This window comes from Lipophrys pholis (assembly GCF_963383615.2).
Source record: "Lipophrys pholis genome assembly, contig: SCAFFOLD_79, whole genome shotgun sequence".
Lineage (NCBI taxonomy): Eukaryota > Metazoa > Chordata > Actinopteri > Blenniiformes > Blenniidae > Lipophrys > Lipophrys pholis.
This window is the reverse complement of record NW_028291975.1, coordinates 65,001-81,293: the sequence shown is the minus strand read 5'-3', so window position 1 is coordinate 81,293 and position 16,293 is coordinate 65,001. Positions and strand designations below refer to the sequence as shown.

The 16,293-nt window shown below is 43.3% G+C and overlaps 1 protein-coding gene across 2 annotated transcripts in view; it reads right to left on the bottom strand.

The window, feature by feature from the left end:
- Window positions 1-16,293, bottom strand: part of abhd5a (abhydrolase domain containing 5, lysophosphatidic acid acyltransferase a) — a 28,899-nt gene that overhangs the window by 12,268 nt on the left and 338 nt on the right. For both annotated transcript variants that reach the window (XR_013936558.1, XM_080494041.1), the window contains exons 2-4: window positions 12,400-12,480; window positions 10,648-10,733; window positions 8,349-8,724 (exon numbers count right to left, since the gene is read on the bottom strand). Coding sequence is in view for 1 of the 2 variants with exons in the window: in XM_080494041.1 (XP_080350167.1) it covers window positions 8,349-8,724; window positions 10,648-10,733; window positions 12,400-12,480 (543 nt within the window). In the remaining variant the exon portion in view is untranslated. The remainder of the gene's footprint in view (window positions 1-8,348; window positions 8,725-10,647; window positions 10,734-12,399; window positions 12,481-16,293) is intronic.

Sequence of the window (16,293 nt, the reverse complement as noted above, 5' to 3'; positions counted from 1 at the left end):
CCCGTTGGTCTTTTTAATCGAAGGTTGGTACAGAATTGCCCAAATCATATCATCATAATTATGACTTAATTCCTGCTGGAGCACAGCAGGGGGCGCATTACCTGACAACAGCTTCTGGAGATTGGATTTTGATATTCCAAAATTCTTCTTACCAACTGACCAAACTCATTGTGAGATCGCCAGAGATCCGGCTCTTCCTCACCACTGTGTATCTGTGGTGAATTAAGTGGACGAGGTACGACTCTACAAGACACTTTCCTCTCAGAAGCTGTTATTTGTCATATTTACAGATAAACAGACAGCCTGTCCTCCATCAGTCTGCCCCAGAGCAGCTGTGGCTACAGGCCTAGTGTACCACCATCCAGCATGGAGCGAATGAATGAAGCAATGGAAAGAATCTCAGTGTCAAGAAAAGCGCTATATTAAACCTAGGCATTATTATTATTATTATTATTATTATTATTATTATTTACCATGTACAATGAAAACCTTACTCTGCTGGTCCCTCAACCTATAATTAAGTAGAAGATTAAAAAAAAAAGAATGAACGGAGTATGTACAGATAAATAGCTACTAAATAAAGTTTACAAAAATATTATTCAAATAAAATCTTATATTCAGTCTGTTGCTGCTTGTTATCATGAAGTCTACTGTGATAGAATAAATGTATTGGTATTTATTGGTATTTTGAATAATATCCTTCTATAATTATTACACACTAACAAATTGCTGTAAATTCACGGGGGATTTCCAAAGGTATCCTTCTGTATTTTATAATAATTGTAAAATACAGTTAAATATTCATCCCTCACATGTAAATTAACAGGAAATCAGTCATTTCACAATAACAGTAAATAACTGTAGTTTAACAGCATTAAACAGTATTTTCTCTCCACCACCCACTAAGCAGAAAGACGTCCAAAGGACATCTAGAAGACATCGTCTCGATACATCCAGAAGACGTCCTCAGAGGGGTCTGAACGAAAGCTTTTTAGACGTCTTTCTTGGACGTTGTCTGGATGTCTTGTCTGGGCGTCATATGGACGTCAATGAAAATACATTTCAAAAGAAAAAGGACAGGTCATCAGTCTTACACAGGACAGACACAGACTCGGAATTTAGCATTGCCATTTGTTTTGGACTGTGGGAGGGAACCAGAGAATTAAATTCCACTATCACCACCAACTGGGTTTGAACCAACAATCTTCTGTCTGGAAAGCAGGAGCGCCGACCAGATCGCCAATGAGACGACAGCAACGGAGATTCACTTTGCCAATAAAACATTTACTCATGTACATAGTTGTATTCACAAGATGAGAAGTTCTCAGAGTGGTGAGTTTCTCTTTGGAGGCTTAAAAAGGTCAATGCCTTGGGACCAAAACAATAAATGGTCAGAACGCAGACATTGTGCATTAAAATTCACATGCTGTCTCCTCTTGCCTGTCATGAGCTTCTTCCCTCATTATTTTAATGACAAATCAATAATTATACAGGCAGTTGGACTCATCAGACGGCTCCTGACCGTCTCTTTCTACTGATTCTGGGTGTCTTAGATGTCCATCGTTTTTATAATGTCCATTATTTTATTTTTATTTGTCATTTGTTAATTAATCCTGGCTGTGAAATAGACGTCTAGATTACGGCCTGGACAGACGGACGTGTCTTGGACGTGGATGGACATTGCTTGCTCAGTGGGCGGTGGAGACATGTGTTTACGTCCCTTCTCCAGTTCAGGACATGATCTATCAGCAGCTTACAGGTTATTACAAGCTTATATTTCTATTTTTATGACAGCTCTTCTTTAGTGATCAAACTCCTCAAACGACTCATTTTTTAGTGACAATATGTAACCGAACTATTCCTGAACTGGACTTGGGAAACCACAGCTCCATCATATGGAAACCACAGCTCCATCATATGGAAACCACAGCTCCATCATATGGAGACCACAGCTCCATCATATGGAGACCACAGCTCCATCATATGGAGACCACAGCTCCATCATATGGAGACCACAGCTCCATCATATGGAGACCACAGCTCCATCATATCAGTCCATCCAGAAAGGACCATGTGGACTTCAACAGAGCAGGTAAAGTAAAGTCATGCTCGTCTCCTGAATCCGGTCGTGTCCCGTCTTGTTTTGTCTGCAGGATTATTGAACTGTTGAACATTTCAGGTGTCTCATGAGGACTGTTTCACTAGTTCAGGTTACTAACCAGGGAGAAGTGAATCAAGCTATGTGGCCAGCTTGAGCTCAGTTAGTCTCAGTGTTGATGACCTTCATCAAGTTTCTTGAATTGGAAAATGTATGTGTCATTATCTCATCAGGTATTCATTTCATTTCATTTCATTGCACACTAGTTTTCCAGCCTTTCAGTAAATACTTTTGTCAAAAAGGTAGGGCTTCCTTTCTACTCAGTTGAAGTCAGCAACAAAAGGCAGTAAAGAAGAGAATCCCTGATATGTCAGTTTCTTTCTCTGTGGTGTTCCAGTGGCTCAGCAGCTGGCTAAACCCAATTAGAGCAGAATGAGACAGTCGGGGAGACGCCAAGCGACCTTCACCCCAAGCGACCGTCACATGTCGGTCTGCAGCATTAATTTGTCCTCCCTCTGATGGACCAACGTCTCCTGGGGGACGTCTTTGACAAAGTCCCAGGAAAGTCCCCACTGACATCCAGTTTGTAAGAATAATCATAGTATCACTGTCAAGTCTGTTTAATTGTGGTGCTGCTCTTGACTTGAAAAGAGTTTCTCTTCACGGGATGTTTTAAACTGGACTTTACTCCAAGAACCAGAACCAGACCCTCAAATTCCTTTTTTCTGTATTGAAACAGCAGGTGAGAGTTCTTCAGGTAAAAACCAGCTGTTCATCCAGGTTTGCGAGCCACAGAAGCGTCACCATCAGGAGAAGAACAAGTGTTTTGCTGTGAGGTGAGCTCTGCACACATCTTCTACCCGGCCTTTCAGAGCGCTGAGTTAGTTCGTTTCACCTGATCCTTGTTGACGGTGGAGAGAGAGTCAGAAGAGAGAGAAGAGGCAGAAGAACTCGAGCGTTCAGAACCAGGCCGACGAAGCCGTCCGGTCGTCACGTGACCTCGGGAAGCGTCTTTTCGTCGCTACAGAAACAACTCTGCCGGTGAAACCGTGCCGCCATTTTGGCTCTGTGAGAACCCCACCAGAGCCGCCATCTTGGATGGATATACTGACTCGTCCATCACCCATTGGATGCTTTCACGGCCAGTACACTGACCCGGCGTCTGCCTCCCCCTGGTGGATGTTCGAGGTCACTACACCCGCACACAAGCACGCACACACGCACGCACGCACACACACACTCTTTGTACATAGTGTTGCTGTTTAATAGATTAGATCTCCGTGTTAGATGTCGTTTGCTACTTGAATGTGTTGATTTATGAGATGATTTATGAATTATTTATGAATACATTTTGTTAATAAACGCCTGTTAGCTGAATTGTACGCTTCTTGGTGATTATTGTGTATTTATTGTTGACAATTCACTGGTTTGTAACAGTCTGTGCTCGGATCTCACACCTTCCATTTTATTTAAGATTGTTATATTTTACACAGAAATATTAACTAACTTAAATAAACTTTTTACAAACGAGACTGATATTTTAGTATTAGCTATTTCCAGATTATCTGGTGGTGCCCCAATTTATTATTAATGAATAAATAATGAATTTATTCAAATTAAGAATTTTTCATTAATAAATAATTTTTGGTCATTTATAAACTTTAGGTAATTACTCAATTACTTTAGGAGTTGTTAATGACTAAATAGCAGATTACTTTCATTAATAATTTAAATTTTTCATAAATGACTAGTGATTTATTACATTCAGTAATTTTTATTTACAGCAATTTACCAACCATAACACCATTTTGACCACAACCGGTTGGGAATCCCCCCAATCGAGACTCTTTGCTTATTTTCAGCAAAAATCAAACCACAAATAAGATGGAAATTGTAAAAAAGCAAGCAAAACAAAAACAAAAACAAACCAATGACACATAGTAATCCATTAAAAAGTGACTGTTGGAGTGGACGACACCTCTACCTGCCCCAGACGTCCTGCTCAACAACGTTCAGGAAAGATCTAAACAATCAATCATTTTCTCTCCTGTTTACGTTTCCTGTCGTTGTCTCTGTTGAAAGCAGCTTTTCAGCTTTAGAGTTGATGAAGCCTATTTGAGGCTGCAGCTCCACTTCAGACTGGGACATTTTCAGGTCTTGGAAAACAATAGATGGAAAAGTGCAGCAGCTCGGAGAAGTCTGGACACTGGAATAGGTGGCCAAATCCATCAATGTTTGTTTGATTTCTTTTAGGAATATTATGGACCAGTTAATGTTTTACTCACTTCATTTGATCATTGTTAATTAATGGGAACTAATTAACCTGTGGATTGCAAGTCAAAGCTTTGTGTTGGAGGAAACAGTGGGAGAAATGCTGGAGCCAGTCAAAGAAAGAAAAGTAAAAAGCATCAGGTGTGAACTCGCTGTGATGACCAGGAAAACAACAAATCCACAACTTTAACTGCGTTATTGCCGTTATTAACTGGTCTTCTGGATGCGGTTCATTCCTGTCTTGAGGGGTTTGTGTGGATGATCCATATCTTAAAGAATGTCTTTGAGTTTTGAGAGGATAATTATGATGACGTGCTTTAACATCTCTGGAATATTTCTTCTCAATACAGGGCTTGATACTTACTGTGTATTATAATTCTGTATTCTGGGAACACTAAAGTGCAGACACCCTCCAATAGATGCAGTCAATGGCCTCACATTGAGCCTGGTACGAATTGGATTTAATGAAAGAAGTGGGCATCAAGATTAGTCTGTGAGAGGAACAGTCGGCACAGCAAACGTATGAAAGTGATGAGAGCACGGCTTGTTGGGATTTAAAGGCCATTTACGAGGCTGAGATAAGAAGGAGGGGGATTTTTCTCAGTGTTTGTGATGAAGAGAGGAGATCAGAGACAGAGGAGGGTTTTATCACGCTGTCCTCGGGGTAAGATGAACATTTGGAGCGAAACATGGATCCTGGAGAGAAACATTTTGTTACCATGGCTGAAACGCCTTCAGGAGCCTGCTGTGGAAGCTCCACCCATCGCACCACACTGGAGAACCACTGGTGGGTGTGGGGTGATTGTGAATATTGCTCACTAACAGCAGCGGTTTGAAGATTGGAACGTTTCCTAAAGAGTTTGGTGTTCATCTCACTCTCACTCCACCTCTTCATCCCATCTGGAACACAACGCCACAATGACTCCTCACCACCAAACCCGGTCCTGAGCTCTGGCGACTCATCTCTTCCATGTCCTTCATCACAGCCCTTCACCAGCAGGGTTTTGGTCTTCCTCCTTCCAAAGACATCAACCTTTCATTACTGTCCAGCACTCAGAGCCCAGCGTTGCCGTTCAGAAGCCTGATCTTTTGAGGCTGTATCATTTGGAGTTCCAGATGTGACAGAGTCAACTGAAGGCCTCTCTGGCTTTCTTACGGTGGCCTTGATGTCTCTGTGGGAACCACTGTCACTAGGTATAAGCCTTCTGAAAAATGTGAAGTCTTCATTGCACTCCAGTTCCTCTCCTTCAGTGGCAATTGAGGAAGTTGACCTTAAGATGGCCTATTGGATCCACGGGGACGGTGGGATGTTGGTTCACGCATCAAGCAGTAAATGACGACAAGAAAGAAGAATGCATCTCGTCACAATCCAGATTCTACAGGGAATAGAGGTGGAGCGTTTCCCAGTTTGATATCTATTTCTGTGCTTAAATATCATTCAGTACTTCATTCCCAACATATTTAGAGCTTTAGGAACCGTTTCTTGCACAGTCTGGCCTCTACTAGACCTTTGACGGTGGTCTTTGGTATCCGATACCAAGATGTTTCCAGCAGGTATTTGAAATTCTTCAGAGTTGTGAGGTGAAGCCAAGGAGTCCATGATGGACTTAGTCCGCTCACAGCCTCTTCTGACAGACACTATCCTCTACAATGTGGGAACCCCACAAGAGATCAGGGCCTCATTTATTAAACATTCCTAGGATTCCGACTAAAAATGGTCGTGCACCCAAAAGCTGAAAATGGCGTGCGCCAAAAAACAATTTGGATCTATAAAACTGGGCGTACACATCTGCACACACTTTCCTTTTCTAGGGAAAGGGCGGGGCCTGCACTGTCTGGAAGGTAGACAGTTCAGGCCCCGCCCACAACACGCCCACTTTCTACCATATATGGTCAAAGCAAAGGGCCTCGCCAATATTTAGCATCTCAATCAGCCTGTTGATCTTCGATATTTGAAGCTAAATCCTGAAAGAAAAGATGAAGAAAAGGAATTTTACTGAGAGAGAAATAGTGATGGAGGAGGTGGAGGTCAGGAGATGGTGGAGGTCAGGAGATGATGGAGGTCAGGAGATGATGGAGGTCAAGAGATGATGGAGGTCAAGAGATGATGGAGGTCAGGAGATGATCTTATCTGGTGTCACAGCAGTGGAATCACTAATAAAAGAAAAAAGAAGTGATCAGCAGCTCGTCGTCACTGATGGAAATAGTGAGAGAGTCTGAGAGAGATCAGTGACTGTAGAGGTGGAGGAGAAGAGTCTGATCTGAAGGTGGAGGTCAGAGGAGAGTGACATCATGGTGGAGAGTGACATCATGGTGGAGAGTGACATCATGGTGGAGAGTGACTTCATGGAGGAGAGTGACATCATGGATGAGTGTGACATCATGGATGAGAGTGATATCATGGTGGAGAGTGACATCATGGAGGAGAGTGACTTCATGATAGTGATGCCAGCATGTGTCAGAGTGTCGTAGAGGAAGGAGACATTTAGGTGGAGACACAGTGGACTGATAAAGTTCAGTTTTATCTGTTTATTAAATGTATAAATTAAATATTTGAACAGGGACAGTGAACAGGCTGAGTGGACTTTGTGTTTTATCCTCAGTCACTCCAGAGGTGGAGGAGGAGGGTGGAGGAGGAGGGTGGAGGACGAAGGTGCAGGAGGAGGTCGATTGTCTCCAGCTCCAGAGCGTCCAGAGCTCATGACCGTACCGGTGAAAAAGTGATTCCCGTCCTCGTGAGCGGCTTTTATGAGGATTAACAACCATAATGTAAAAATACACTAAACTGTGTCACGTTTGTCTGATAATAAAATAAACAATATAAAATCTATAAGTTCTTTATTTCACATGTAAACGTTGGTAAATCATCTGAACTGCAGTTTCTTTCATGAAACATTCCAGAGACTCACTTTGTTACCGTGTTCATACACTTTAGTATATTTGTACCTTAGAACTGTAAATCCTAATAAAAGCAGCTGGAACAGAAGAGACGTCCCCAGAGACTGGAGACAGACAGTCAGTGTCCTCCTGAGGACGGAATCAGTTGTTACACTGGAACATCCACACTGCAGCTCTACTCACGACTGTCACCTCACTATTTAAGTGTTTACTCTGGAATTACACTGATCGGTACTCACTTTGTCACCATTGATAACCAATCAGTTCTATCCTCTGTCATTGATAATCAATCAGTTCTATCCTCTGTCATTAATAATCAATCAGTTCTGTCCTCTGGATCATTAGAAGATGAAGGTTTGACATATGAACATGGTTCTCCTGATTCATCAGTAACGTTCCACTAAAGGAACATCTAGAACTCTGCAGCTCAGCTGTTTATGATCACGTGGATCAATAAGTCTGATATTAGAAGATATGAAATGTTTGAGATGAACCTGGTTCAGTTCTCCACCTCACCATCAGCACCACCAGGTTCCTCGTCTCCAGAATGTGCTGCTCCAGGTTCTAAGTTGTGGTACCGGTACCAACATTCTCCTGCAAAGTTTAGTTTTTTAAATCACAACCTTTGTGAGGGAAGTGGCGTACGTATCTTTCAGGACCTTTAGTGCTTCAGCAGCTTTATAAATGAGGCTCCAGAACTTTTAGAGAGGCTCTGACCCGGCTGTGGATTATTCGCATGTTGGGTTTCATCAAACACAATCTGTTGGCTCAAATGTCCATTTTTTAGCATCCAACCCTTTGAGGCTACATAAAATACACCAAACACTACGAAGTGAGGGGAAGTTCAGGGTTTATCAGCCCGCCTTGTGACTCAAAGTCATAGTTTAAATTTTGATCTAAAAATATCTTTAATAATAACAACTTTCAGTAACATCTAGAAAGAATCATTAGGGATTTAACTGAGCTTTGGACTTTTATTACCTGAAAAGCAGCTGGGATCAGTCAAATCAGCACCAGAGGATAATAGATCCCTTTTAAATTACTCCGGTCACATCAGGTTAAATCCCTAATCTGCACCCACCTGCCTGGATATTTGATGGAATACGACACAGCCAGGTATCCTCCCAGGTTGTGCCCCAGCAGGATCATGGACTCCAGGCCCACTTTGGCCCTCCACTGCTCCACGGCCTCCACAAACTGGTCCTCCGCCCGCCGGGGGTCTTTGGAGAAGAGGGGTCTGGAGCTCTGGCCGAAGCCCAGCAGGTCCACAGCGAAGACGGGCCGGCTTCGAGAGAGGGCGTCCAGGTTCTGCACCCAGAGGCCAACGCCCCCTCCGAACCCGTGCAGCAGGACCAGGGGGGTCTTCCCCCGGGACCCGTCACCGCTGAGGGTCAGGGTCCACACCTGGCAGCCGTGAGACACCGGGACGAAGTGTCTGGAGAAAGAACTGCTGACACCTGAGGAGGGTGGAAGACAGGAAGAGGAACTTAACAAGAACCTGGTGAGACGTTTGGGAGCAGACAATAGACGGAGGCTCCATCCACCTCCACCCCAAGACTCGAACTACTAATGTTAGGAAAATATTGACCACATTCATTCATTCATTCTGAAATAACTTCAAACACATGTGACCATTGAACATGACGCGTCACCACGTGCTCCGTCTGCTCAGGACATGGACTTCACAACGTCAACATCTACCACCCCTCATCAGTATGCAGATGACACACAGCTCTTTATATCAGTGTCAGTCCCTCACAGCTGCTGAGTTTAATGAAATATTGAGTGGATGAACGTTTTACAACTTAACCCAGAAAAAACAAAGGTAATTGTTTTTGGTCCCAAAGAAGAAAGGTTAAAGGTCAGCGCTAATCTCGAGTCCATGTCAGTGAGGACAAAACTCCCACAATGCAACAGCTACTGGAGAAGCTTCAGGGGCCTCATTTATAAAACATTCCTAGGATTCCTACTAAAAATGTTCGTGCACCCAAAAGCTGAAAATGGCGTGCGCCAAAAAACAATTTGGATCTATAAAACTCGTGGCGGACAGAGGAGAGTGACATCATGGAGGAGAGTGACATCATGGCGGACAGAGGAGAGTGACATCATGGCGGACAGAGGAGAGTGACATCATGGAGGAGAGTGACATCATGGCGGACAGAGAAGAGTGACATCATAGAGGAGAGTGACATCATGGAGGAGAGAGGAGAGTGACATCATGGAGGTCAGAGGAGAGTGACATCATGAAGAGTGACATCATGGAGAAGAGTGGCCTCATGGAGGTCTGAGGAGCGTGACCTCATGAAGAGTGACCTCATGGAGGAGAGAGGAGAGTGACATCATGGACGACAGAGGAGAGTGACATCATGGTGGAGAGTGACATCATGGAGGTCAGAGGAGAGTGACATCATGAAGAGTGACATCATGGAGGAGAGTGACATCATGGAGGAGAGAGGAGAGTGACATTATGGACGACAGAGGAGAGTGGCATCATGGTGGAGAGTGACATCATGGAGGAGAGAGGAGAGTGACATCATGGAGAGTGACATCATGGAGAGTGACATCATGGAGGAGAATGACATCATTGAGGACAGAGGAGAGTGACATCATGGAGAGTGACATCATGGAGAATGACATCATGGAGGACAGAGGAGAGTGACATCATGGAGAGTGACATCATGGAGGAGAATGACATCATTGAGGACAGAGGAGAGTGACATCATGGAGAGTGACATCATGGAGAGTGACATCATGGAGGTCAGAGGAGAGTGACTTCATGGATGACAGAGGAGAGTGACATCATGGTGGAGAGTGACATCATGGTGGACAGAGGAGAGTGACATCATAGTGGAGAGTGACATCATGGTGGACAGAGGAGAGTGACATCATAGTGGAGAGTGACATGTGTTTCAACCACGGTGGGCCTTTATTAATAAAGATGGTATATTTCATATAAGAGGAATATAGTTTGTACAACTCAAACAGTGAAACGCCCTGCTGAGCTCTTCTTCTCTTCATCTCCCATACTGGATTCTTAAAGCCAAAATCTGATTCATTAATAAGTTTCATTCATGCAGAAAAAGAAATCCAACCAACCAATGAGAACAACTGAATTAAGTGACACATTTTCTGTATTTTAATAAATACTGTGTGAAAGATGAACTTGTTCAGTGAAGAATCGATCCTCTAAGAGTCGCAGTGGCAACGACAGTGACCTTTGACCCCAATCCACTCCCTGCAGCGCCCTAATGTGGCTGCTCACCTCATCCTAGAAGTAGGATGAGGTGAATGTGGAACAAGGAATTGATAAAGGATCAATAAAGTGCGATTAATTTAGTTATTGGCTCATTGATTAGCAGTGAGACGGGGTGAGTCCTCACATCGCAGCATCCTGGTCTCTGCAGCCTGCAGGTCTTTCTGGGAGGTGGGACACCATGATGGAAGCCAGTTGGGGATCCAGCACCACCTGAAAGAAACACACACAAGAGTCTGCTCCGGAAACACTGGTGACCAGAAACACTGGTGACCAAGAAACACTGGTGACAAGAAACACTGGTGACAAGAAACACTGGTGACCAAGAGACACTGGTGACCAAGAAACACTGGTGACAAGAAACACTGGTGACCAAGAGACACTGGTGACGAGAAACACTGGTGACGAGAAACACTGGTGACCAAGAGACACTGGTGACCAAGAGACACTGGTGACCAAGAGACACTGGTGACGAGAAACACTGGTGACCAAGAGACACTGCTGACCAGAAACACTGCTGACCAGAAACACTGCTGACCAGAAACAGTGGTCACCAAGAGACACTGGTGACTGGTGAGGTAGCGAAGCAGTGAGGCACCGAGGTAGTGGGGCAGCGAGGCAGTGAGGCAGTGAGGCAGTGAGGCAGCGAGGCAGTGAGGCACCGAGGTAGTGGGGCAGCGAGGCAGTGAGGCAGCGAGGCAGTGAGGCAGTGAGGCACCGAGGTAGTGGGGCAGTGAGGCAGTGAGGCACCGAGGTAGTGGGGCAGCGAGGCAGTGAGGCAGTGAAGCAGTGAGGCACCGAGGCAGTGAGGCACCGAGGTAGTGGGGCAGCGAGGCAGTGAGGCAGTGAAGCAGTGAGGCACCGAGGTAGTGGGGCAGCGAGGCAGTGAGGCAGTGAAGCACCGAGGTAGTGGGGCAGCGAGGCAGTGAGGCAGCGAAGCAGTGAGGCACCGAGGTAGTGGGGCAGCGAGGCAGTGAAGCAGTGAGGCAGTGAAGCAGTGAGTCAGTGAAGCAGCGAGGCAGTGAAGCAGTGAGGCAGTGAAGCAGTGAGGCAGTGAGGCAGCGAGGCAGCGAGGCAGCGATCACATCAACCACAGCTGCCTGCTTGTCGACCGATCGGAAAGTATATTTCACCAGGAGAACAAACACAAACAAGTGAATAAAGGAAAAGAAAAGAAAGAAACATGCATTAGTCCGACTGGTGACCCAGAAGACCCGCCATTGTTCATGTTTATAGTGGATTGTTCTCTGCAGTGTGTGTGTGTGTGTGTGTGTGTGTGTGTGTGTGTGTGTGTGTGTGTGTGTGTGTGTGATTTCATCACTAAAACAAACAACAGCACCATCCTGTGGCCTGGCATGCTAATTACATGGTTTTCAGTGTTTCTGCTGTTTCCTTGTAAACGGATATCGTTAACAAAACGTTTCCGTGTGAACGCAAAACCTTTCTAAAACAAAAAACGATGCGTTTTGACTTGAAACGTGGTTCTATCAGTGGAGCCTGACACTGGGACCCGCTTCTTTCCCCATCACATGCATCTAGAGGCCCAATCAGCAGCTTTTCAGAACATGTGTGAATTTATCTGAGAACTCAATTTGCGGAAAAATAAATTGTAAACACATAAATTCATATTCTGTAATAAAATAAGTAGCTGAAATATCCAGGTCAGGTCTTGATTTGTGCTGCTTCAGGTCAAATAGTCTCCATCCTTACTTTTATCTTTTATTTTATTCAACCTAAATCTCAACACAAAATCACTTAAACGTTTCTGCTTTCTTTCATTTTGAAAATCCAAATAACATAATTGATTGTAGTTTGTTGATATCCTGACAACAAGTGTGTTGTGGTCGGTGTGATGAATTAGGATTAGATCCAGGATTACCTGATGGTGGTGTCCACGTAGCCTCGGACGCCTCTTGCCAGACCATAAACTCCCACAGCGGACAGCGCTCTGTGAACGACCCTGCAGCCACAAGAAAAGCACGACTCAGCAGATCCAGTCCGAAGGAGGATGATTGGTGATCAGAGAGAAGCTCGCGCTCTATTGGTTGAAATGATCCATCACAGACGAAGCCACGTCTGCGTTTACATAGAGCGGAAGGTTTTAAATCATCAATTAGCCCCGAACGAGAAAACTGTTCTCTCATGTTGGGAAGGCAAACGGGTCAAACTAGTGATCTCTGCTAAACCCTGATCCAATCCAAGCTAACGTGAGTCAAGATACCTATTTATTACATTTCAATCCAAAATAGGAAAAGGATAAGAAGAGTCAAGATAGTGTTGTACCCTGATGCAATCTAACAACAGTCAATATCAATCACATAGAAGCAAGGGCCACGAGGGTACGGTATGGTACGGTATGGTACGGTATGGTACGGTACGGTATGGTACGGTACGGTATGGTACGGTATGGTACGGTACGGTACGGTATGGTACGGTACGGTACGGTATGGTACGGTACGGTATGGTACGGTATGGCACGGTTTGGTACGGTACATCAAAGCTCACCCAGACCCAGCTCTGTGGCGTTCCCACCACAGACAGTACAGTTAAAATGTAGGCGGGGTTGTGAACGACGCAGGTATGTGTCGGACAAAGAACATGGAAGCGGCCGGCAGTGGGCGGCCGTCAGAATAAAAGCCTTGCGCCTCATTCTCTGTGACTCAGCTTAAATTTCTCCTTGTGAGCAGCAGCGTCCAGCTCCTGCTGAAGCTCGGCCCCTCCTGTTACCGAGAGGAGGCGCTCCTGCTGAAGCTCCGCCCCTCCTGTTACCGAGAGGAGGCGCTCCGGCTGAAGCTCCGCCCCTCCTGTTACCGAGAGGAGGCGCTCCTGCTGAAGCTCCGCCCCTCCTGTTACCGAGAGGAGGCGTGGGTGGAAACGGCCATGTGACTTTACTTAAGAAAATAATTGAATATTTATCTGAAAGATAAAAAGAGTGGTGTCTCTGTTCCCGAGGGAACAAGACTTAAGCATGAAAAGGCTTCGACCTACATTTGTGTGTAATTTCTGTGAAATTGAATTTGTGTTCAAATTTGTGTACATTAAAAATCTTCATATGAAACTATGTTGTGATACATGATGATCCCAGAAAACAATATCATCAATCTATTGTGAGCAAAAAGGCTTAAATTCAACATGAGCTCAGGATTGTGTCTGTGCGTTAGAACGACCGGATAATTCTGGGAGTTTAGTCTCACTTCAATTTGAGAGTAAATTAAAAAGGCGGATTTAATTTTGTGCACTTTAAACTGTCTGATGTCTTTGTGAATGTTCTATGACAAGCTGTTTTTGTCTTCTTCTCTTAAGCTATAAATTATAATCTCCCTGAAGGGACAATAAAATCTCAAACACATGACGTGTGCTGAGAAATCTCCTGATAAAACAGATTATATAGATTTTAATTTAATAAAAATTAATTTTTTTCCAGAAATTAATAAATCTTCTTGGTGACAATATTATATCATAATGAAAGAATAACGTGGTGGTTGTATCTTATCACCATGAAGGTATCAGAAACAGGAAACTAAGCTGGACGTCACTTAAACAGAAGCAGGAATATTATTCACTATTTCCTTCATTTCACACTGGATTGTTTTTCACTGTAGAAAGAGTAATAATGTACTGTCGGTATCACGTTAGTTAAAACTAGTGTTGCCACAGTTACCTTGAAAAAGTAATCAGATTACTTGTTACTCCTTTAAAAGTAACTTAGTTACTCAACTTATTACTTGTTTTACTAGTAACTAAGTAAGATTACAAGTAACTTTTTTACTTACTTACAGCAGCTGTCATAACACAACACATAGTAACACGTTAGATTACTCATTACTGAGATAATTACTGGCATCACTGCTGCTGATTAAGTTGAGAGTAATGAGTTACTAAGCAACGTGTTACCAGCATCACTGGTTAAAACAGTGTTGAAGACGTATATTGGTACACAGTACAAGTACATCAATTAATTGTTGTTCAATTGTCACATTATATGTTGATATAATGCAGATAAAAGAGCTAAGATATCATGTCCTGTGTGTGTGTGTGTGTGTGTGTGTGTGTGTGTGTGTTCTCTAAAGGAATACAACAGTTCAGTATTCTAAGTGATTGTCTGACGTATTTGCCATGAAAACGTGTCATTTGCACGTCTGTGGCTGAAAATGGAGGCGATGAAGAACAAACGTGCATCGTGAGAGTTTTCACATCAACCTGAGCAGATTCTTCTGCTCTGAAACGTGACTTCACCTCACTCAGTGAATGTATTCACAACTCACCGGCCTTTTGCAAAGAACTACAGAACATGACTTTAACTTGGTATTACTATGATGTGTTGGTATTTATGGTCAAAGCATTTCATGCTGTTTCTTCCCAACAGAAGTTCTTTTCTTGCACTTTATCTACACCCTTCTTTTGGTAAATTAAAAAAACCTAATCAATCATTTGAACTCGTTGTGATTGCTCACAGATTTGTTCCATATTTGAAACGCTGTGATTTTGAACTTGAGTCGACGAATGTGTGAAGCAGGAAAACAGAATGGACGAGGGTTTAGTGACACGTAGAGCCGAGCGGCACGAGCGGCACGAGCAGCACGAGCGGCACGAGCGGCACGAGCAGCACGAGCGGCACGAGCAGCACGGCTTGCTCCTGGTCCTGATGTCAGGATTACACATGGTTCAACATCCCTGCACATGGAAACATGCTCTATGTGATAACCATGAGCATCTGTGAGACACAGCCTCCTTATCTCCAGGTTTGTTATTCCAACATGAACTTAATGGTCTTTACTGCACGGCCTGCTCCAGATGGAAATATCACTGCAGGCGAATGTACGTATAAGAATAAACTGTGTACGTTATTACTCTTCATGATTGTTTGTTGTGACGAGTAAAAAGAAAATGATGAATTTTAATGATGAAAATAGTGTGAAATGGCCTGATAAAGAGATTTAAAACTTAAGAGAAAGAGCACAAATAAGCACAAAAAGAGTTTGTATTTAATTAATATCAGGATATGACACAACATGATCAAAATCACATGTTCACCCAATATTAATTTGCATTTTGATTTAAGATAAATTTGTGAGAACGTGATAGAATTAGACTTCTGTGTGTGTCGGACTTCTGTCCTGCTGCCACCAGCGAGGAAACTATTACGTCTTTCAGGAGTCATTGGAAAAAAAACTAACCTAAATCACACAAATTGCATTTACTCACAGTTTAGTTTATGTTTAAAAACCTGTCAGTTTGAATTTGCAAAGCATGAATGTAAAATGCAGTAAAACTGAACTTGTCAGTCTGTGGTGGTGTGCCAGTTAGGGCTGCACAATCATGAGACGTTTAATTTTACTGTAACATCAGAAATATCAATCACGTAAATAAAAAATAGGTAAATGACATTGCAACACGGACAGAATTAGAACTTTCCATAATTAAGGAAAAAAGTGCAAATTATTGCAATAAATTCACAATAATTGGACAATTAAGTCATCTAAAAGGTTTTTGAGTCAAAGCACAAATATTAAAGCAAAGACAGTCATCTTCTGTAAAAGTGTTGGAATTGATTTTAAAATAAGGATCCACATCGCACGTTTACCTAATATTTTCCATTTTGATATTAGACAAACGTGACTTACTAAAACTTGATGATGATGCATCTTTTTCATATTTGAGGATCGTTTCTATCAGTTGTTATTCATGTAAAAGTATTTTTCAATCGAAATAGCCATTTTCCACCAGTTTACATAGTGTAAAGGTCATAGTCCTTTGTCATGCAGTTGGAAAA